The sequence below is a fragment of the Ranitomeya imitator genome, chromosome 1 (genome assembly GCF_032444005.1).
Source record: "Ranitomeya imitator isolate aRanImi1 chromosome 1, aRanImi1.pri, whole genome shotgun sequence".
NCBI lineage: Eukaryota > Metazoa > Chordata > Amphibia > Anura > Dendrobatidae > Ranitomeya > Ranitomeya imitator.
Genome location: NC_091282.1, coordinates 768103481 through 768127693, shown reverse-complemented (window position 1 = coordinate 768127693; position 24213 = coordinate 768103481). Strand labels below are relative to the sequence as shown.

Here is a 24213-nt window from a genome sequence, read left to right as displayed (position 1 = left end):
ATATGTAGTACAAAGGGGAAAAATAAGTATTTGATATATTGCAAGTTTTCCCATCTACAAAGAATGTGGAGGTCTGTAGTTTTTATCATAGGTACACTTCATCTGTGAGAGACAGAATCTAAAAATAAAAACCAGAAAATCCCATTTTATGATTTTTCCATAATTAATTAGCATTTTATTGCGTGAAATAAGTATTTGACACAGTAGAAAACTTAATACTTGGTCCAGAAGCCTTTTGTTTGTAATTACAGAGGTCAGACGTTTCCTGTAGTTCTTGAGCAAGTTTGCAGTGATTTTGGCCCACTTCCCCATACCGATCTTCTCCAGATCTTTCAGGTTTCAGGGCTGTCGCTGGGTAACATTGAGTTTCAGCTCCCTCCAAAGATTTATTTTTTTTTTATTGGGTCCAGGGCCGGAGACTGGCTATGCTACTCCAGGACCTTGAAACTTTTTACGGAGCCACTCCTTAGTTGCCCTGGCTGTGTGTTTCTGATTAGTGTCATGCTGGACGAACCTGTCATGACCCATCTTCAATGCTCTGAGGGAAGGAGGTTGTTGGTCAAAATATTGTGATACATGACCCCATCCATCCTCCCTTAAATACGGTGCAGTCGTCCTGTCCCCTTTGTAGAAAGGCACCCCCAAAGTATGATGTTTCCCCCCACTATGCTTCACAGTTTTGACGTTGTTCTTGAGGTTTAACTCCTCCTTCTTCCTCCAAACACGGCAAGTGGCGTTGATACCAAAAAGTTCTATTTTGGTCTCATTTGATGGTCATTGGTGAACTTCAAATAGGCCTGGCATGTGCTGGCGTGAGCAGGGGGACCTTGCGTGCCATGACGGCGTAGTGTTACTAACGTTCATGTTTGAGACTGTGGTCCCAGCTCTCTTCATGTCATTGACCGTATATACTCGAGTATAAGCCGAGATTTTCAGCCCAAATTTTTGGGCTGAAAGTGCCCCCCTCGGCTTATACTCGAGTCACGGTAGCGGTGGGGTCGGCGGGTGAGGGGGTGAGGGCGCTGAGGTATACTTACCTAGTCCCAGCGATCCTCGCGCTGTCCCTGCCGTCCCACGGGCTTCGGCGCTGCAGTTTCTTCCTCTCTTCAGCGGTCACGTGGGACCGCTCATTACAGAAATGAATAAGCGGCTCCACCTCCCATAGGGGTGGAGCCGCTTATTCATTTCTCTAATCAGCGGTGCCGGTGACCGCTGATAGAGAAAGAAGCTGCGGCACCGAAGACAGGAGGGGACAGCGCGAGGATCGCCAGGACTAGGTAAGTATAGCATATTCACCTGTCCTCGTTCCAGCCGCCGGGCGCCGATCCATCTTCCCGGCCGGCGCCTCCATCTTCCCGGCGTCTCTGCTCTCTGACTGTTCAGGCAGAGGGCGCGATGACGCATATAGTGTGCGCGGCGCCCTCTGCCTGATCAGTCAGAGCAGAGACGCCGGGAAGATGGAGGCGCCGGAACGAGACGCCGGGAGCTGCAATCAAGGGAGGTGAGTATGTGTTTTTTTTTCTTTATTGCGGCAGCGGCGGCACAAATTTATGTGGAACATCTATGGGGCACAGTGAACGGTGCAGAGCACCGTATATGGCACAGCACAGCTATGGGGCACAGTGAACGGTGCAGAGCACCGTATATGGCACAGCACAGCTATGGGGCACAGTGAACGGTGCAGAGCACCGTATATGGCACAGCACAGCTATGGGGCACAGTGAACGGTGCAGAGCACCGTATATGGCACAGCACAGCTATGGGGCACAGTGAACGGTGCAGAGCACCGTATATGGCACAGCACAGCTATGGGGCACAGTGAACGGTGCAGAGCACCGTATATGGCACAGCACAGCTATGGGGCACAGTGAACGGTGCAGAGCACCGTATATGGCACAGCACAGCTATGGGGCACAGTGAACGGTGCAGAGCACCGTATATGGCACAGCACAGCTATATATGGGGCACAGTGAACGGTGCAGAGCACCGTATATGGCACAGCACAGCTATGGGGCACAGTGAACGGTGCAGAGCACCGTATATGGCACAGCTATGGGGCACAGTGAACGGTGCAGAGCACCGTATATGGCACAGCACAGCTATGGGGCACAGTGAACGGTGCAGAGCACCGTATATGGCACAGCACAGCTATGGGGCACAGTGAACGGTGCAGAGCACCGTATATGGCACAGCACAGCTATGTATGGGGCACAGTGAACGGTGCAGAGCACCGTATATGGCACAGCACAGCTATGGGGCACAGTGAACGGTGCAGAGCACCGTATATGGCACAGCTATGGGGCACAGTGAACGGTGCAGAGCACCGTATATGGCACAGCACAGCTATGGGGCACAGTGAACGGTGCAGAGCACCGTATATGGCACAGCACAGCTATGTATGGGGCACAGTGAACGGTGCAGAGCACCGTATATGGCACAGCACAGCTATGGGGCACAGTGAACGGTGCAGAGCACCGTATATGGCACAGCACAGCTATGGGGCACAGTGAACGGTGCAGAGCACCGTATATGGCACAGCACAGCTATGTATGGGGCACAGTGAACGGTGCAGAGCACCGTATATGGCACAGCACAGCTATGGGGCACAGTGAACGGTGCAGAGCACCGTATATGGCACAGCACAGCTATGGGGCACAGTGAACGGTGCAGAGCACCGTATATGGCACAGCACAGCTATGGGGCACAGTGAACGGTGCAGAGCACCGTATATGGCACAGCACAGCTATGGGGCACAGTGAACGGTGCAGAGCACCGTATATGGCACAGCACAGCTATGTATGGGGCACAGTGAACGGTGCAGAGCACCGTATATGGCACAGCACAGCTATGTATGGGGCACAGTGAACGGTGCAGAGCACCGTATATGGCACAGCACAGCTATGGGGCACAGTGAACGGTGCAGAGCACCGTATATGGCACAGCACAGCTATGGGGCACAGTGAACGGTGCAGAGCACCGTATATGGCACAGCACAGCTATGGGGCACAGTGAACGGTGCAGAGCACCGTATATGGCACAGCACAGCTATGTATGGGGCACAGTGAACGGTGCAGAGCACCGTATATGGCACAGCACAGCTATGGGGCACAGTGAACGGTGCAGAGCACCGTATATGGCACAGCACAGCTATGGGGCACAGTGAACGGTGCAGAGCACCGTATATGGCACAGCACAGCTATGGGGCACAGTGAACGGTGCAGAGCACCGTATATGGCACAGCACAGCTATGGGGCACAGTGAACGGTGCAGAGCACCGTATATGGCACAGCACAGCTATGTATGGGGCACAGTGAACGGTGCAGAGCACCGTATATGGCACAGCACAGCTATGGGGCACAGTGAACGGTGCAGAGCACCGTATATGGCACAGCACAGCTATGGGGCACAGTGAACGGTGCAGAGCACCGTATATGGCACAGCACAGCTATGGGGCACAGTGAACGGTGCAGAGCACCGTATATGGCACAGCACAGCTATGTATGGGGCACAGTGAACGGTGCAGAGCACCGTATATGGCACAGCACAGCTATGGGGCACAGTGAACGGTGCAGAGCACCGTATATGGCACAGCTATGGGGCACAGTGAACGGTGCAGAGCACCGTATATGGCACAGCACAGCTATGGGGCACAGTGAACGGTGCAGAGCACCGTATATGGCACAGCTATGGGGCACAGTGAACGGTGCAGAGCACCGTATATGGCACATCTATGGGGCACAGTGAACGGTGCAGAGCACCGTATATGGCACATCTATGGGGCACAATGAACGGTGCAGAGCACCGTATATGGGGCACAGCTATGGGGCACAATGAACGGTGCAGAGCACCGTATATGGCACAGCTAGGGGGCACAATGAACGGTGCAGAGCACTATATGGTTCACACCTATGGGGAAATATGAACGGTGTAGAGCACTATATGGCACAGCCATGGGGAAATCATGATCTATTTTTATTTTTGAAATTCACCGGTAAATGCTGCATTTCCACCCTAGGCTTATACTCGAGTCAATAAGTTTTCCCAGTTTTTTGTGGCAAAATTAGGGGGGTCGGCTTATACTCGGGTCGGCTTATACTCGAGTATATACGGTAGGTCCTCCTGTGTAGTTCTGGGCTGATTCCTGACCTCTCTCGGAATCATCCTTACCCTACGAGGCAAGCTCTTGCATGGCGACCCAGACCGAGGAAGATCGACAGTCATCTTGTGTTTCTTCTATTTTCTAATAATTGTGCCAATCTCAGCCTTGTGCGCGTCTACAATTTTGTCTCTGGTGTCTTTAGAAAACTCTTTGGACAGGTTGGAGTGTGTGGACAGGTGTCTTTTATACAGGTAAGAAGTTCACAGGTGCAATTCCTCCAGGTAATGAGAACAGAGTAGGAGATCTTCTTATGGAAAAACTTAACAGGTCTCTGACAGCCAGAATTCTTGCTGGTTGGTGATGAAATAATTAAATTGCATTTTATTACATGAAATATGTAAAAATCATACAGAGTGATTTTCTGTATTTTTTTTTTTTTTTTAGATTGTTTCACAGGTGGTGTACCTACCATAAAAATTAGACCCATCATAGTCTGTGATCATCATCCCCATGTCCCCCCCCCCCCTCCTCCGTGGGCTGGGACAGGAGTGGGCCATAGCCTGCAGCTTGATGAAATTAAGGATATCCTCCCTTTGCAGATATGACAGAATATACACGACAATCCTTTAATAGCCACTTAGTATGTGCATAAATAATAGATCAACACCTGTAAAAAAGTGCGCTGAATATAGGGCCATGAATCAGGGGTACGAATGCCCACATACAAAGACTTGGAATGGATTTTCTGGCTTTCTTGCGGACCCACATGCAGGGCTCGTCTGCTCTGGCAGCACCTACTGTAGCCTAGGTCACAATAAATTTGGTGGGTGTTTGTGTCTTAATTCTATTTTCACCTTTAGTCTCCTTACACTAAAGTGTATGGGCCCCAATATATTGAGAATGGGGACAATGCCTAGCTTGGGTGTACACAATATTGGCACGACAGACACATGGCGGCTCACAGTGTTGTGTGCCTCACATATTAACACGTACTGAGCAGATGGAGAGGAGATGCGTTTATTCTTCTGTGCGAGCAGTACATGACAGCTGATGGGATGTAGAGACGTTCAGCTAAGGATCGGACATCTTGTCTTATGGATGTCGGGCAGCTTTACGCCTGGCACCAACTCTCCAGAAATGGGTTGAGTTAGAAAGACTGAGTGTCTGTGCTCCTCCGAGGCTCCAGGTGACCTGAAAGAAGGACAAGTTGTTAGGCCGTTGTCACGTGATGGATTTGTCAGTGAGATATGCTATGAGGATTATATGATGCTAACGGGAGGCAGCTGCCGTTGTCTCTCTAAAAGGGATGTTGCATGAACATCTTAATTTTTATTGTAACTTTCACAATTGGATATTTAAAAAAAAATGTTCCTGTGCTCATAATGTAAATGTGCCCCTGTGTAATGGCTGTGTCTGACCGAATAGGAATGTGGACGGCACATACCACAGCTCCTGCGCAAGGAGGAAGCAAGAGAGTCTACAGCCAGGGCAGTCGTGATCAAAGCTGCTGAGCAAGGAGGAAGCAAAATAGTCTACAGCCAGGACAGTCGTGATCACAGCTGCTGAGGAAGGAGGAAGCAAAAGAGTCTACAGCCAGGACAGTCGTGATCACAGCTGCTGAGCAAGGAGGAAGCAAAAGAGTCTACAGCCAGGACAGTCGTGATCACAGCTGCTGAGGAAGCAAAAGAGTCTACAGCCAGGACAGTTGTGATCACAGCTGCTAAGCAAGGAGGAAGCAAAAGAGTCTACAGCCAGGACAGTCGTGATCACAGCTGCTAAGCAAGGAGGAAGCAAAAGAGTCTACAGCCAGGACAGTCGTGATCACAACTGCTAAGTAGAGGAGGAAGCAAAAGTCTACAGCCACAACAGGCATGAGAACAGCTGCTGAGGAAGAAAGGAAGCAAAAGTTTAAAGCCAGGACAGGTGGAATCGCAGTTACTGAGGAGAGGAAGCAAAAGAGTCTACAGCCAGGACAATCAGCTGATTCTTAATGTTTTTAAACAGTAACCTATTTGGCCTTAATTGTAACAGTCGGTATAAATCATAAAATCAGACAAATAGCAATTACTCTTTCCATCGTGTATCAGACAAACACCATTCTTTATTAAATATACACATGACGTAAACCCTTCATGCCATGGCCATTTTGTTTTGTTTTTTTATTCCTCCCCTTCTTCGAAGTGCCATAATTTTTTTTTCCTTCACTATAGCTGCATGACAGCTTGTTTTTTTTTGTGGAACGATTTGTACTTTTCAATGACACTATTCGTTCTACCACATCGTGCAATGGAAAATGGGGGAAAAAAATCCTAGTATACTGAAATTGCAAAATAAAAGATCAACTTCAGCACTGCTATTTACAGCAAAAAAAAAAATCACTATCTTCAATGAACGCCTGCCCCGGGCCAGTGTTCACAGTAGGATCGTAATGTCCAGCATGGGGATCAGCAGCAGACCCCCGGCTGTCATGATAATCCTGTGAGGGGCGTTTTATATTGGAATGTACATCACTCACAAAAAGTTAGGGATATTTGTCAGGTGAAATATCATGATGAACCAAGGTGCACTCTAATGCGTTTCAGGTGAACTTAATGTTACGCGTCTCAAACTTCTGAATACACATGTTCAACTGCTCAATATCTGAGGACTTTTTGCACAACGTGCTGTTCTCTAACAAGGAGCTTAATGGCAAAATTCACAACAGGTGTTTGACCCATGAATCGGCTAATACATTTCGGGGGCCAATTTAGAATTGGTAGTGTACCGTCCTCCACATCACGCTTTTCAAATTGTGACATCATGAGACCAAGACGACACCTAACAATTGAAGTAAAAATAAGTAGCAGCCGACAGCACTTCAATGCAGGGGTGCACGTTCCAGTCCAATGGCCCAATTGGGAAACACAGTCCAGTACAAAAAAGGAACAGCGTTCCATCCAGGTGATGAAAGATTAAAAGAGCTTTATTCTGCCATGATGCAACGTTTCGATCATTATAGGTCTTTATCAAGCATGACACCTAACAATTGATCACCATTACACGCCATTGTGAGGCTTCATGCAGGATGTTCTCGGACGGAAGTGGCCACTGAGTGTAGAGCGTCAGAGTATCATCAGCAGATTACAACAGAGATACTGGATGAGTCACAGAACGATAGAGAACTGGATGTCTTTTGGCCACATCCTACACCAGTGTTCCCCAACTCTGGTCCTCAAGAGCCACCAACAGGTCATGTTTTCAGGATTTCCTTAGTATTGCACAGGTGATGCAATTATCGCCTGTGCAATACTAAGGAAATCCTGAAAACATGACCTGTTGGTGGCTCTTGAGGAATGTAGTTGGGGAACACTGTCCTACACTAATGACCACTTGAATGTGAACAATGCCCTTCAGAACCGGATGATAAATGCCACACAACTCCATGCACATTTAAGGGAGGTGAGAGTCATCAAGTGTCACATCTGACCATTTGAAACCGTTTACAGTGTGGTCTTTATGATAAACCACCTGCAAGATACCTGACCCCACCACCAGGCACAGGTGTTAGCATCTTGCATGGACAGGAAGCATCTACGCCGGACAAAGGACCAGTGGATCTCCGTGCTGTTCATGATGTCGCCATCGATATTGGAGATGTCAAGGAGGGCGTTATACACCAGCCACTGTTGTCATCATATGAATCTTTAGTGGTGGTTTTAGTGTGGGCAGGTGACTTAACCCCTTAGTGACAGAGCCAATTTGGTACCTAAAGTGAACCGGTCACCCGGTATGGCAGATATGAGTTACGGCCACCGCCTTTCAGGGCTTATATGCAGCATTCTATAATTCTATAAAGAGATCTTTGTGTGGAAACTTCCTGAAGAAGAAGCCATGAGCTTCGAAACGCGTTGAATAAACCACCCAAACATCTTACAAGTATATCTGGATCTATTATTTGTCGCAGCAGCGCGGATGTAATCCACATTTCATTTATTATAACGGTTCTGAGAGGTCGCAGCGCCGACCTGTGGATCTGCAGCAGCTGACAAACTACACGCCTGTGCTGTGTACCACCAGGTGAGCAGTTCTCTCACTATTGATTAGAAACAACCCTGGGGATAAGACCCTATTTGCGCTTTTTTTGTCTCCTATTTTTCTATACTAATTTTTCTTAGGATGTTATAAGGCTTAAACATTGACCAGCAATTTCTCGTTTTTCCAACAAAATTTACAAAACCATTTTTTTAGGGACCACCTCAAATTTGAAGTGAGTTCAGGGGGGTCACTATAACACAAAATACCCAAAAGTAACACCGTTCTAAAAACTGCACCCCTCAAGGTGCGCAAAACCACATTCAAGAAGTTTATTAACCCTTCAGGTGCTTTACGAGAACTAAAGCAATGTGTAAGGAAAAAATTAACATTTTACTTCTTTCATACAAAATTTACTTTGGAACCAGTTTTTTTTTATTTTCACAAGGGTATCAGGAGAAAATGAACCACAAAATTTGTTGTGCCATTTGTCCTGAGTATGCTGATACCCCGTATGTAGAGGAAAGCCACTGTTTGGGCGCATGGCAGGGCTTAGAAGGGAGGGAGCACCGTTTAACTTTTTAGGTGCAAAATTAGTTGGAATCAATGGTGGAGCCATGTAGCGTTTGGAGAACCCCTGATGTACCTAAACAGTAGAAACCCCTCAATTCCAACCCTAACGCACCCCAAATCCTAATCTCAACCATAACCCTACCTCTAGCCCCAACCCTAATGGAAAAATGAAAATACATTTTTTCTTATTTTGTTATTTTTACTTAACTAAGAGGGTGATAAAGAGGGGTTTGATTTAATATTTTTTTTTATCTTGATCACTGTGATAGACCCTATCACAGTGATCAAAATGAACCAATAGGAAAAATGTCCTATTGGTGCTGGCCGTCAGATCTCGGCGGACACACTGTGCATGCGTCCACCATTTTCTTCCCAAAAGAAGACACCGCCGGCCGGAGGAAATCACGGGGGTATGCAGGACGATCACATCAGAGGAGAGAGAGATAAATTAAATGGGAAATCGGCCTTTTTTTCCCGGTTGCTGTTATTCCATGAATAACGATGATCGCAACACTAGAGTCGGTAAAAACAGCCCCGAATTTCAAACACTAGGGGGGGCGCTAAATACTTATTTCTCAGCGCTGTTAAAGGCGCTGAGGCATAAGTGCCCTTAACTGCCACCATTAAAAGGCGTATCCGCGGTTAAGGGGTTATGTCATTACAGAACTGCCCTACACTTGGTGAATTTTCCAGTGACCAGTCCCTACTACTAAAATAACATTAGTCCAGTCATTGTGCCTCTGCAGTAAAAACACATTTGACCAGGAAGAAACATGCAGCTAATGAATTCTCTTCAGATCCCTGCTATTAGAAGTGGAAAGAACAAAAGCAACAAACTCAGTAAAAATTGAGGAGCAAGAGAAGCCGACTACAAACCAAAATGTATCTACACAAATACACAGATCATGGGAAACAAAAAGGAGAATTGGAGCTGCTGGAAGAGAGATATGATGTCATAGGCATCACTGAAACTTGGTGGGATGATTCACATGTTTGGAATACAAAACTTAAAGGCTACAACTTATTTATTAGAAACGGGCTGTAGGGATTATTGATCCTCTCACCTTGCAAGCGGGGCCTTTGTAATTACGTCATCTTGATGGGTCTCTTCACTCCGTATTGGATTTCTTTTCCTGTGATGGTAAAAAAAAAATTATATATAGTATATATAATCTGTATTATTTCCAGATATAGGAAGCATAGGATGATGAAAAGTCACAGAGCAAACATCTTGGAACCACTATAATTAGTGAATTAAAAAGTCTGATACGGCTTTTACCTGACATTTACCATCAGGGGCCATATCCACAAACATGTCACATGTTTGTGTCTCAGAATTAGAACCGGCCAACTCTCCAAAAAAGATCAAGCCAATTAATTTTTTTCTTTACTGCTAAAGCTCTAAAATAATGAAAAAACTGCTATTGTTCATCTCTTATAGGTGGAAAGATGAGGCTGACGGGTGGTGAATTAAAGGTGGAGGGATGAGGCCGATGGGCGGTGGATTACAGGCGGAGGGATGAGGTTGACGGGCGGTGGATTACAGGCGGAGGGATGAGGCCGACGGGCGGTGGTTAACAGGCGGAGGGATGAGGCCGACGGGCCGGGGATTACAGGCGGAGGGATGAGGCCGACGGGCGGGGGATTACAGGCGGAGGGATGAGGCCGACGGGCGGTGGATTACAGGCGGAGGGATGAGGCCGACGGGCGGTGGATTACAGGCGGAGGGATGAGGCCGACGGGCGGTGGATTACAGGCGGAGGGATGAGGCCGACGGGTGATGGATGAGGCTGACGGGTGGGGGATTACAGGCGGAGGGATGAGGCTGACGGGCGGTGGATTACAGGCGGAGGGATGAGGCCGACGGGTGGTGGATTACAGGCGGAGGGATGAGGCCGACGGGCGGTGGATTACAGGCGGAGGGATGAGGCCGACGGGCGGTGGATTACAGGCGGAGGGATGAGGCCGACGGGTGGGGGATTACAGGCGGAGGGATGAGGCCAACGGGCGGGGGATTGTGTCTCAGAATTAGAGCCGGCCAACTCTCCAAAAAAGATCAAGCCAATTAATTTTTTTCTTTAACTACTGCTAAAGCTCTAAAATAATGAAAAAACTGCTATTGTTCATCTCTTATAGGTGGAAAGATGAGGCTGACGGGTGGTGAATTAAAGGTGGAGGGATGAGGCCGATGGGCAGTGGATTACAGGAGGAGGGATGAGGCCGACGGGCGGTGGATTACAGGCGGAGGGATGAGGCCGACGGGCGGTGAATTACAGGCGGAGGGATGAGGCCAACGGGTGGGGGATTACAGGCGGAGGGATGAGGCCGACGGGCGGGGGATTACAGGCGGAGGGATGAGGCTGAAGGGCGGTGGATTACAGGCGGAGGGATGAGGCCGACGGGTGGGGGATTACAGGAGGAGGGATGAGGCCGACAGGCGGTGGATTACAGGCAGAGGGTTGAGGCCGACGGGCGGTAGATTACAGGCGGAGGGATGAGGCCAATGGGTGGTGGATTACAGGCAGAGGGATGAGGCCGACGGCCGGTGGATTACAGGCAGAGGGATGAGGCCGACGGGCGGTGGATTACAGGCGGAGGGATGAGGCCGACGGGCGGTGGATTACAGGCGGAGGGATGAGGCCGACGGGTAGTGGATTACAGGCAGAGGGTTGAGACCGACGGGCGGCGGATTACAGGCAGAGGGTTGAGGCTGACGGGCGGTGGATTACAGGCGGAGGGATGAGGCCGACAGGCGGTGGATTACAGGCAGAGGGATGAGGCCGACAGGCGGTGGATTACAGGCAGAGGGATGAGGCCGACGGGCAGTGGATTACAGGCGGAGGGATGAGGCCGACAGGCGGTGGATTACAGGCGGGAGGAGGCTGAGGAGCGGTGGATTACAGTAGGAGGGATGAGGCCGATGAGCAGTGGATTACAGGCGGTGGGATGAGGCCAATGGGAGGTAGATTATAGTCAGAGGGATGAGGCAGACGGGCGGTAAATTATAGGTGGAGGAATAAGGCTGATTGGTGTTTTATTTTTTTGTTGTTGCATGTTTTACATCTGACCCATGGGTGCCATATATACCGTAAGTATATTCAAACATGACAGATTTTTCCACCGGGAATCTGCAGTAAAATATGCACTTTGCTCTGGTTTTGGATCTGCTATGAATTCCATCCTGCAGCTCTGTTTTCAAGTAGATATGTCCAACAATAGTGTTGAGCAAATGTGTTCCGATAAGGTGTTATCCATGCACACTCAGGTGCTTACCGAGTTTCTTCGGCATGCTTGAACAATATGTTTGAGTTGCCACGGCTGCATGTTTCGCGGTTGTTCGACAGTCACAACACATGCAGGGATTGCCTGTTTTTTTAGTAGGGAGACATGCAGCCGCGGTGATTCAAACATAGTATTCCAGCACGCAGAAGATACTCTATCAGCTCTTGAGTGCGCTCGGATAACATCTTATCCAAGCACGTTCATTCATCACTATTCAGCAAGTTATTGAAGGTGCTTAAGGAACAAATACATGGATACATTTGGGAAAATCCACAGCACGTCTGCAATGTGTGAACATGCATTGAGATTACTTAAGAATTGTTTTAATATTCTACCACCTGATCTACCAGGACCTGAAATAGTTTTTTTATCACTGTAGTGAAGGGACAGTCACACAGAAACCCTTACCCAATGACCGAGCCATTCATCTTGGCAAACAGCAGTCTAAGAACTTTCTCCTTTTGCTCCCATGTCAGATCTGTAAAATCCACTCTTCCATTCTGAAAGTGTGACCTATAAAACACCCCAAGTTCATGATCAGATTGGGATAAAGCCGTAAAGGAGTGTGGAGGGTTTACTTGATCTATACCATGTCTTTAAAAGCTAGGATATCAGTGTGTGCACCAAAGAAGTATCACTAAGTGGTGTGCCATAGACACTGGCACACTCCAGCATGTTCTAGGGGTCATTATTGCCTGTATGCTTAGTAAAATTAGTCTTAAAGACGCATGTGTTTTCTAATGGCGGATGTGCCCTGGGTGCTCATCAGGGTGGCACATACGTCCTAGGTGTCGAGCAGCAGTAAACCAGGGTGAGACAGACGTCCTAAGTCTCGAGGAGCCGTAAACCAGGGTGAGAGAGACATCCTAGGTGTTGAGGAGTAAATTATGGTGACGTAGATGTCCTAGGTGTTGAGGAGTAAACCAGGGTGACGTCGAAATCCTAGCAGATCAGGATGGCAAAGTCATCATAGATGCTGAGATTGAGCAGGGCAGAATGGCATAGTTGTCATAGGTGCTGAGAAGGAGTGGACTTTGGTGGAATGAACACCCCAGGTGCCGAGTGGGCCAGGAAGGCACAAATACCCTAAGTGCCAAGAGAGTGCAGGCCAGTGTAGCAGTGAGGCCTAGATCTTGAGAGGGTGCAGGCTATGATTGCACAGATTCCCCAAGTGCTGAGACGCAACAGACAAGGATGACACAAATGAAGACCAGGCTAGTATGGAGTAAAGGCTAGCATATGTGGCTGTGTAAGGTGGGCAGGATAGACTAGAAAATAGAGGGCAGGTGCTGACTGCAAGTGAAGGTTCTGACGGATATAGACTTGGTAAGGATGCCTCAGGTACCCAGGGTTGAATTCTGACTGTATAGTAGCACCATACTGATGAAATGATCGGGGGAAAAGTGATCTGGGTGTAGGGATGCAGTTCTCATCTCCATGTCAGTACATTACCAGTTATCTGCTGCCATCAGATCATGGCTCACATCATTGCTGCTGTGCTTTTTGTTGTGAAAGGTGCGGACCTTGGGATACTGCTCAGCCCCTGTCGCTGCTTTCCTCATTTGGCTGTGATATGCCACTTGTGCCACCTTCTGATAATAGTTCCTGCTTGACTTGATTTCCTGCCTCACATGCTCCATCGCTTCCAGGAAGAACTGCTCCACCTGCGTCCTCTCCTGCAGGATGTTGTGGGCCAGCTTCTTCACACGCTTTATCTCTCGGTCTTTCAGCTCTAGAGTTTGGTGCAGCATTAGCATGTCCATGTTTCCTGCTAGATCCGTCTTCGGCTGGAGTGCTTTCTGTGTCCTGGGCAGGGTTGGCTCCTTCTGCTGATTGCTCTCCAATGCAAGCTCCAAGGTCCTGATCCTAAGCTGATATGATTGGATCTGGCTGTTCCTCTCTGACATTTCATGGATCTTTTCCTCAAGAAGCTGCTGATTGGTATTCTGTACAAGAAAAAACAGATTTGAATTGTGTGTAAATAGCCTGTAGCTCTACCAGCCAAATAAATGACAGCAACCCAGCCACAGCCATGTATGGGGAGTAGTTACCCTACAGCTAGTAGAAAAGACTCAACTCAGGCATGAATACAGACCTTACCCTGCCAAAGATGCACTGAAGATAAGCAATACCACATCCATGATGAGGGTTACTTCATCAGCGGTAATGTTTAGGTGCGTTGTAAATGTAATAGTCACCTAACTGGCACGTGACATGGCGTCCCGGTGGGGAGGGGGACATATAAGATCTAAAACACCCATCGCCTCGATAATGCAGACGAGAATACATCTCACGGCTAATACAGAAAAAGAGCCGTCCTGACCTTGTCCAGCCGCAGCTGCTTCTTCTCCTCTTGCAGCTGTAGCAGCGTCTTCTGGAGCTCATGGGATTCTTTCATATGATAAGAAATGGCTTCCCTCAGACGCACATTCTCTGTAAAGACTGATCTTCCAACATCACCCAACTGCCTGAATGGTGGGAAGAGCAAACCACATAATCTGACCAAAATGCAGACTCCTCCTGTAGACCCCTCTGTCCTCTTCCAGACCTCCTCTGCCAACTCCAGACCACCTTGGTCATCCTTCAGACCTCTGCATCATTATCCTCCTCCTCCAGATGCCTCTGCCCTGTTCCCGTTTTCTCTGCTTCCTCCCGACCCCTCCCCTTTCTTCTACATGCTCCATACCCTTGTCCTCTTCCTCCTATAAACCCATGTCTTCTTCATCCTCCCCCAGACCCCCTGTCATCCTTCAGACATCTGTCCTGTCCTCCTCCAGACCCCTGTATAATTTTCCTTCTCCAGAACCCTGTATCATTATCGTCCGCCTCCAGATCCCTGTCCTCTTTCATACTCCTTTTTCCTCTTCCTCCTTCTCCAAACCCCTCCTTTGCTACACCTGCTCCATATCCGTTTTTCCTTTACCCACTCCAGACTCCTCTGCCCTACGTCTTCTCCTCCAGACCCTCCTTATCTCTACCTGCTCCAGACCCCTGTCCTCTTCCACCTCCTTCAAGCCCCTTTGCCCTCCTCCAGACCCTTCTGTCCCCTTCCTCCTCTAGACTCTTGTCTTCTTCAACATCCACCAGACCCCACTCTCCTCTTGCTCCTCCTGACCTCTCTGTCTTCCTACAGATTTCTTTGTCCTTATCCAGGCTTCTTGATTGTCCTCCCCTTCAGGCTCCCCTGTCCTTTTCCTTCCCATGTCCTATTCCTCTTGGACCTCAACGTTATCTAGACTCTTGTGCAGCTTATCTCCATAAAGGATTGAAATCTAATTTTAGCTAACCCAGTTTCCCATCATTAGCTGACGGAGGTAATCGGAGACTATACCAGCAGATTTGGCAGGCGTTTCTCTGATGTGAATGTCCAGGTTCAGAACTTGACCAGCCCTCATCCCTTCACTGCAGCATTACTTGGAGATTGGGGGATGACTGGTGGCTGCAGTGTTTGCCCGTAGTCTGGGTTTGCTCATCTTACATATCCTAGATCCCCTTGATGGGGAGAGCAAGCACATCCTAGAAAGATGGAGAGGGTGTCCATTCCATGTGAGGAAAGCGGGCATATAGTTCATGAGGGATAGCGTGGCCATGCTACCAGATGGAGAGTGTACGTGTACTATACCTGAGGGAGAGGGTGGCCTCACTACACGAGGGAGTGCCTGTAGTAACTGGACCAGTGGTTATTGGTGTACTTATTGCCACCAGGTTCCTGTCGCTGTAAATACACCAGGTGGGCATGCAGCTTAAGAGCAGGATATGTGTATTTCTCTGCTCCATTAAGCAGCTCCAGTTATTGGTGAGGAATGTGGCCAGAGGCTTAGCTAAGCCCAGCTCGGACTAGTCAGGACGTTGACTGTTTAGCTAGTGGTCAGCCGGCCCAGGATTTATTTTGTGCCATGTGTTTTTTTTGCTGTTGTATGGGACCTGTAAAAATGGTTGTTGCCAGTTGTGCCAAACCTGTGTGGTCTGAACTGTGCCATGGTGTGACAATGGAGATCCCGAGAGCAAATCTCTTAACCCTGTCACAACATGTACTAAATTGAGAGAAACCACCCTACATGAGGAGGCGATTTATCAGCCACATTAAAGGAGGCTTTCAAGATGGCTGCCGTTAACATCAGACGTGCGTGAGGAAGCACTTGACCCAAAAGTGCTACTCTCTTGCATCCTGCACTAAAAGAGCTCTCCCATCCATCCTTTTTGCACCGGTTGCCGCAATCCACCTTCATCAAAAGGCGTTTGTTGAGACCCTGTAGGACAGCTCTACACCAGATAAAGTATCAATACTGCTGGCTCTGCCCCTTTGGTATAGTAATTTCTACCAAGGACTAACACATCAAGCCAGAACATTGGATGAAATTCAAGAAAATTGCAAGGACCTGGGGATTACTCTAGAGAAGTACCCGGATCTGGAAGCTTCCCACGCGACGTCTTCTTTGAATCGCCTATCTCAATTGGCACCGTGGAGCAACGGGCCTGCTCCCAGATCCCCGCACTCTAAAAGCAAGATGCCAAAGCAGCCTACTGCTAATCAGGAAAGCGACCCCAGTTGAGCCAAGTGTCTGATCTGCTTTAAGAGCCTGACTTGTCTTTATTCTGAAACCTTGTCTTATTGGAAATGATTTGCCCTGTAGAGATCTACCATTTCTCTTTAGGTTTCATTTTCTTGTAGGGCCTTTGATGGAGGGTGGAATAGTCAACAGACAATCTCCACACCATTCCATTAGTCATGGCAACTAAACTAAAATGATTCAACTAAGCTAACTTCAATGCTCACAGTCTTAACTACCCCATTCCGAGATCTCCGATGCTAGCCCAATTCTGGAAAGAAGGTTTTGACATACTTCTATTCTATTGCTAACCCACTTCCAAGCCAACTACGGTAACTTCCCTCCTTTGAAAAAGCCTACTATAACCAGTTGTACCATGTTACATCTCCTCAGAAATGCTCTAGGGGGTATCAATTTCATTCGCTAAAGATACCCCCTTCCTACGCTATGAATCTCTTGTCGATCCGGATGGACGCTAGATATTTGTAAAAGGCCTTTTGGCGGGGTCCATGGTAACACTGGGCAATTTATTCACCGCTAATAAGAAACAAATCAACTTCACTAAATAGATTGGGAGGGGACTTCAACGTCTCATTGGATCCCTTGTTGGATTCCACGTCCAAAAGGAGCTATATATAACTATGTGACTTATCTCGGGTCAAAAACTCACTGCACTCTCTGTCACTCATCCCTATAACCTAGACTACACCTTTTATTCTCACCCCCACAACTTCTACCACAGGATAGACTATATTTTCAGCTCAAGGCCCCTGCTATCCGAAACACCCAGATCCAGATCACTAGATAGTATCTACCAGCTTTTCATTCCTCAAACATATTCAATTTTTTGCACATGGAGACTGAATTAATCGATTCTCGCCTTTGCTGATAATAGAGAACATGTCACCACTACGTTAACCAATTACTCTGATGCTAATGATACGCCTTAAGTTAGCTAGCCAATTATATGGGAAGCACACAAGGCGGTCGTCAGAAGAGAATTGATTTCTATAGCATCCCACATTAACAAACAACGTAAAAATATCATTCAAAACCTTATGAAAACATAGCCACACTGGAATCACAACATAAAAAATCCCTGATCCATCACACGCTGGAGACCCTTACTGCCAAAAATTAAATGACATAGTTAACAAACAATCTGCTAAGCTTTAACTTAATTGGAAAAAGTGATGTTTCTGCACGGTGGCAAGGCCTCCAAACTGATGATGTCCTGAATTTAAAAAAGGCAGGCGCGCACATTCATACACACTTTGAAGACTCCCGACGCCACCGCACTGTGGGCCACAACCAGATCTCTTCTGAATTTTTTAAATTCTACTTGATCTATACCAACTTAACTCACACAACTCGGACTCTTAGAAGGCCAGGAAACAGTCGGACATCCAATCATTCTTAACAGAACTCAATTTGCCCAAACTGTCATTAGAGTAGCAGACGGCCCTCTGAACGCCATTTGACTTGGGGGATCTCCAGTCCACCCTAGCACACAGACCAGCGGGAAAGGTACAAGCCCAGATGGGCTACCAATTATGTATTACGTACAAAGCTTTCTCCAAAATGCTGGAGACTCATCTCCTCAATATGTGCAATGCCATTCTCCAAGGTAGCACTTTCCCTCCACAAACCCTAGAAGCCATTATCTCCCTCATCCATAAGAAGGGTATAGATCCGGAATGCTGCAGCAATTATAGAGCAATATTCCTTTGAAATGTGGATTTAAAGTATATGCCAGCATGATAGCAAATCGCATTGCGAACTATCTACCTCTCCTTATATCACCAGACAGGCTTTATAAAAGGGAAAGAGGGCAAAGACAACGCCTTAAGTATTTTACATTTAATGCAATACTCGAACTTGCATAAAATTCCGGCGGTGCTTCTTGGCACCGATGTGAAGAAAGCTTTTGATAGGGTGGACTGGACCTTCCTACAAGGGATGCTCAGATGCTTTCAATCTCCTTCTGATATTATTAAAGTGATACTTCAAATATACACTAAACCCACAGGTAAAATTAGACTCAACAACTCTCTTACCAAAACATTTGATATTCATAAAGGAACAAGGCAGGACTGCCCGCTATCCTCCCTTCTGTTTGTGTTGGCAATCAAGCCTCAAATACAATCCATTAGGCAGTGCCATGACATAGTGGGTGTAAATATACAGGGGACACATCATAAAGCTGCAACCTTTGTGAATAACTTACTAGTCATAATGACTCTGCTAGACAGGGGAATTCCCACTCTCATGCAGATTCTAGAGAGGTATGGTTCCCCATCTAATTTCAAAATAAAGTCATCCAAATCAGAGGCCCTGGGTATAAACATCCCCAAACAATCCATCGACCTTTATAAAATTAAATTGCCATTTAGATGGCCCCCCAGCCATAGTTCATATTTAGATATTAAAGTTCCCCAGAGATCTCTTTAGCCTCAATTACAAGCCCTTTCTTCTTGATGTAGCAGAGCACACCAAATTATGAAAAGCCCTTTACCTCTCTTTGATGGCCAAGAAAAACTTGATACAAAGTATACTCCTACCTAAGTTTATTTACTTATTCCATATGCTTCACATCCCAATTCCAAAGACTTACCTATCTAAGGTCAACTCCTTTTTTAATTACATTTGGAATACACGCAAATTGCGGCTCAACTCACATAGCCATACTACTTACTAGAACTGTTGACTGGGTTAGAAGACCAGAGGTTAAGTCCTGGCTCTCCCTAGAAGAACACGTCCCCCATTCCACTTCGTGCAGTATTATTTGCTCCACATCACTTTCCAAAAGAAAGAACATTCCGTAACCTATTGACCAGAGCCATTATCAAATGCTGGAAGTCAGTAATAGACATCCTTTCCTCCCCCCATTCCCCTCTAACTTGGGTTTCGGATCTGATGGAACAAAATTTGGAGGCGCCTAATAAATACAATAATCATGGTAGGCCGGACACATCCCCTCTAACAGACCACATATTACAAGATGGGACTTTTATAACCTACCAGGAAATGAGGGCACTGCCCACACTGTCCAACCACACTTTTCTTCACTACGAATCTCTAAAAATGAAGTGTCTCATGCTGACCCATTCAGGGCGATCACTTCATACAATTTTTTCCGTTCACAAACGTGTCCCCCCTAAAAATTCTCTCATTTCTTTATAATAATCTGCTGCTCACAAGAGACACGCCGCTAAAAAGAGCCTTCATTTCTAAACGGGAGAAAAAACGGAAACTAAGACAAAACACATCTACAAGTTTTCTCATCGACCCTTTCACTGTGTCAAGAGTTAAAGAAAATTCATATAAAATAGTCACATAATGGTACACAACTCCTCTCTAGACTCACAAGTGGATCCCAACTACCTCTGACCAATGTTGGAGATATGGTAAAGATAAAGAATCCTATATACACATATGGTGGTCCTGCCCAAATAATAGGGACTTATGGAGAGATCGCTCTGAAACAAGACAAAAAAACAATGCTTTGTCATCATACCGTTGAACAAAAAGTGGAAAAAAAAGCGATAAAAAAAATAAATATAAATAAACATGGTACCGCTGAAAACGTCATCTTGCCTGCAAAAAAGGAGCCATCATACAGATCCATCACTGGAAAAATAAAAAGGTTATAGCTCTCAGAATGAAGGAATGCAAAAATAATAATTTTTTCAACAGGAACATATATATCTTGGTACCGTTTTAGCCAGTAGATAGAATAATATTTAGAATTGAGAGTCCTCAGTGGTTGATACCTTTTAATGGCTAACTGAAAAGATGGTAATAATTTGTAAGCTTATTTCTATAAATTGTTTTGTGTGAAAGGGCCAAAACATAAAAAAGATAAAACTGTGATATCGCTGTACTCAAACTGTCTCATCAATTTTACCACATGCGGAGCGACATAACAAAAAAGAATCCTGAATTGCTGATTTTTGTTCATTCTTCCTCCCAAAAATCAGAATAGAAAGCGATCAAAGAGTATCATGTGTCTGATACTGGAACTAATAAAAATGTCAACTCGTCTCGCAAAAAACATGCCCTCACATGATATGGTGATGCGCAATAAAAAGCATTGTGTGTGACAGCAGCCAAACAAAAAAACAATATAAATCTGATATCACTGAACCAAAGAGTAAAGTTGCCTAATCACTTATACCGCATGAGGAATGAGGTAGAATGTAAAGGTACCTTCACACTAAACGACGCTGCAGCGATCCAGACAACGATCCGGATCGCTGCAGCGTCGCTGTTTGGTCGCTGGAGAGCTGTCACACAGACCGCTCTCCAGCGACCAACGATGCCGGTAACCAGGGTAAACATCGGGTTACTAAGCGCAGGGCCGCGCTTAGTAACCCGATGTTTACCCTGGTTACCATCCTAAAAGTAAAAAAAACAAACGCTTCATACTTACCTTCCGCTGTCTGTCCCCGGCGCTGTGCTTCTCTGTACTGGCTGTGAGCACAGCGGCCGGAAAGCAGAGCGGTGACGTCACCGCTCTGCTTTCCGGCCGCTGTGCTCACAGTGAGTGCAGGAAAGAACAGCGCCGGAGGACAGACAGCGGAAGGTAAGTATGAAGTGTTTGTTTTTTTTACTTTTAGGATGGTAACCAGGGTAAACATTGGGTTACTAAGCGCGGCCCTGCGCTTAGTAACCCGATGTTTACCCTGGTTACCAGCGAAGACATCGCTGAATCGGTGTCACACACGCCGATTCAGCGATGTCAGCGGGAGATCCAGTGACGAAATAAAGTTCTGGCCTTCTAGCTCCGACCAACGACATCACAGCAGGATTCTGATCGCTGCTGCCTGTCAAACTGAACGATATCGCTAGCCAGGACGCTGCAACGTCACGGATCGCTAGCGATACCGTTTAGTGTGAAGGTACCTTAAGTCCGCAAGGACAGGGTCCTCTCCCCTCTGCACCAGTCTGTTATTGTAAATTTGTTTACTGAAAACGTTATCTGTAACCCCTTTTCTCATGTACAGCACCATGGAATTAATGGCGCTATATAAATAAATAATAATCTACTATATAATTGTCAAAGGGTCACTTCCGTCTTTCTGTCCTTCTGTCTGTCACGGATATTCATTGGTCGCGGCCTCTGTCTCATGAAAATCCAAGTCGCTGATTGGTCGCGGCAAAACAGCCACGACCAATCAGCGACGGGCACAGTCCGGAAGAAAATGGCCGCTCCTTCCTCCCCGCAGTCAGTGCCCGGCGCCCGCATACTCCCCTCGCGAGACTGCTACGTCTCTTCACTCTTCAGAACAGAGCGCGTGAGAAGCGTCGGTAACCGCTTCGATCCGGGGGCCAAAGGAAGGTGAGTATATAACTATTTTTTATTTTAATCCTTTTTTTTTTTTTTTTTTAACAGGGATATGGTGCCCACATTGCTATAGACTGCGTGGGCTGTGCAATATATTATGTGGGCTGGGCAATATACTACGTGGGCTGTGCAATATACAACGTGGGCTGCGCAATATACAAAGTGGGCTGCGAAATATACAACGTGGGCTGCGCAATATACAACGTGGGCTGCACAATATACAGTTAGGGCCAGAAATATTTGGACAGTGACACAATTTTCGCGAGTTGGGCTCTGCATGCCACCACATTGGATTTGAAATGAAACCTCTACAACAGAATTCAAGTGCAGATTGTAATGTTTAATTTGAAGGGTTGAACAAAAATATCTGATAGAAAATGTAGGAATTGTACACATTTCTTTACAAACACTCCACATATTAGGAGGTCAAAAGTAATTGGACAAATAAACATAACCCAAACAAAATATTTTTATTTTCAATATTTTGTTGCAAATCCTTTGGAGGCAATCACTGCCTTAAGTCTGGAACCCGTGGAAATCACCAAACGCTGGGTTTCCTCCTTCTTAATGCTTTTGCCAGGCCTTTACAGCCGCAGCCTTCAGGTCTTGCTTGTTTGTGGGTGTTTCCGTCTTAAGTCTGGATTTGAGCAAGTGAAATGCATGCTCAATTGGGTTTAGATCTGGAGATTGACTTGGCCATTGCAGAATGTTCCACTTTTTGGCACTCATGAACTCCTGGGTAGCTTTGGATGTATGCTTGGGGTCATTGTCCATCTGTACTATGAAGCGCCGTCCAATCAACTTTGCAGCATTTGGCTGAATCTGGGCTGAAAGTATATCCCGGTACACTTCAGAATTCATCCGGCTACTCTTGTCTGCTCTTATGTCATCAATAAACACAAGTGACCCAGTGCCATTGAAAGCCATGCATGCCCATGCCATCACGTTGCCTCCACCATGTTTTACAGAGGATGTGGTGTGCCTTGGATCGATCATGTGCCGTTCCCTTTCTTCTCCAAACTTTTTTCTTCCCATTCTGGTACATTCTGGTACAGGTTGATCTTTGTCTCATCTGTCCATAGAATACTTTTCCAGAACTGAGCTGGCTTCTTGAGGTGTTTTTCTGCAAATTTAACTCTGGCCTGTCTATTTTTGGTATTGATGAATGGTTTGCATCTAGATGTGAACCCTTTGTATTTACTGTCATGGAGTCTTCTCTTTACTGTTGACTTAGAGACAGATACACCTACTTCACTGAGAGTGTTCTGGACTTCAGTTGATGTTGTGAACGGGTTCTTCTTCACCAAATTAAGTATGCGGCGATCATCCACCACTGTTGTCATCCGTGGACGCCCAGGCCTTTTTGAGTTCCCAAGCTCACCAGTCAATTCCTTTTTTCTCAGAATGTACCCAACTGTTGATTTTGCTACTCCAAGCATGTCTGCTATCTCTCTGATGGATTTTTTCTTTTTTTTCAGCCTCAGGATGTTCTGCTTCACCTCAATTGAGAGTTCCTTTGACCGCATGTTGTCTGCTCACAGCAACAGCTTCCAAATGCAAAACCACACACCTGGAATCCACCCCTGACCTTTTAACTACTTCATTGATTACAGGTTAACGAGGGAGACGCCTTCAGAGTTAATTGCAGCCCTTAGAGTCCATTGTCCAATTACTTTTGGTCCCTTGAAAAAGAGGACGCTATGCATTACAGAGCTATGATTCCTAAACCCTTTCTCCGATTTGGATGTGGAAACTATCATATTGCAGCTGGGAGTGTGCACTTTCAGCCCATATTATATATATAATTGTATTTCTGAACATGTTTTTGTAAACAGCTAAAATAACAAAACTTGTGTCACTGTCCAAATATTTCTGGCCCTAACTGTACAACGTGGGCTGCACAATATACAACGTGGGCTGCGCAATATATACGTGGGCTGCGTAAAATACAACGTGGGCTGCGCAATATACGTTGGCTGCGTGATATGCTACGTGGGCTGCGCAATATACTACGTGGGCTGCGCAATATACTACGTGGGCTGCGCAATGTACTACGTGGGCTGCGCAATATACTACGTGGGCTGCGCAATATATACTACGTGGGCTGCGCAATATACAACGTGGGCTGCGCAACATACAACGTGGGCTGCGTGATATGCTACGTGGGCTGCGCAATATACTACGTGGGCTGCGCAATATACTACGTGGGCTGCGCAATGTACTACGTGGGCTGCGCAATATACTACGTGGGCTGCGCAATATACTACGTGGGCTGCGCAATGTACTACGTGGGCTGCGCAATGTACTACGTGGGCTGGGCAAAATACTACATGGGCTGCGCAATATATACT

General features: G+C 46.7%; 1 protein-coding gene across 1 annotated transcript in view; it reads right to left on the bottom strand.

The window, feature by feature from the left end:
- Positions 1–5100: 5100 nt before the first annotated feature.
- The window catches only part of BBOF1 (basal body orientation factor 1), a 62220-nt gene continuing 43107 nt past the window's right edge, over positions 5101–24213 (bottom strand). Inside the window, exons 7-11 of the mRNA XM_069735720.1 lie at positions 14289–14433; positions 13418–13911; positions 12374–12478; positions 9748–9816; positions 5101–5290 (exon numbers count right to left, since the gene is read on the bottom strand). Of these exons, the coding sequence (XP_069591821.1) occupies positions 5167–5290; positions 9748–9816; positions 12374–12478; positions 13418–13911; positions 14289–14433 (937 nt within the window). The 3' untranslated portion in view covers positions 5101–5166. The remainder of the gene's footprint in view (positions 5291–9747; positions 9817–12373; positions 12479–13417; positions 13912–14288; positions 14434–24213) is intronic.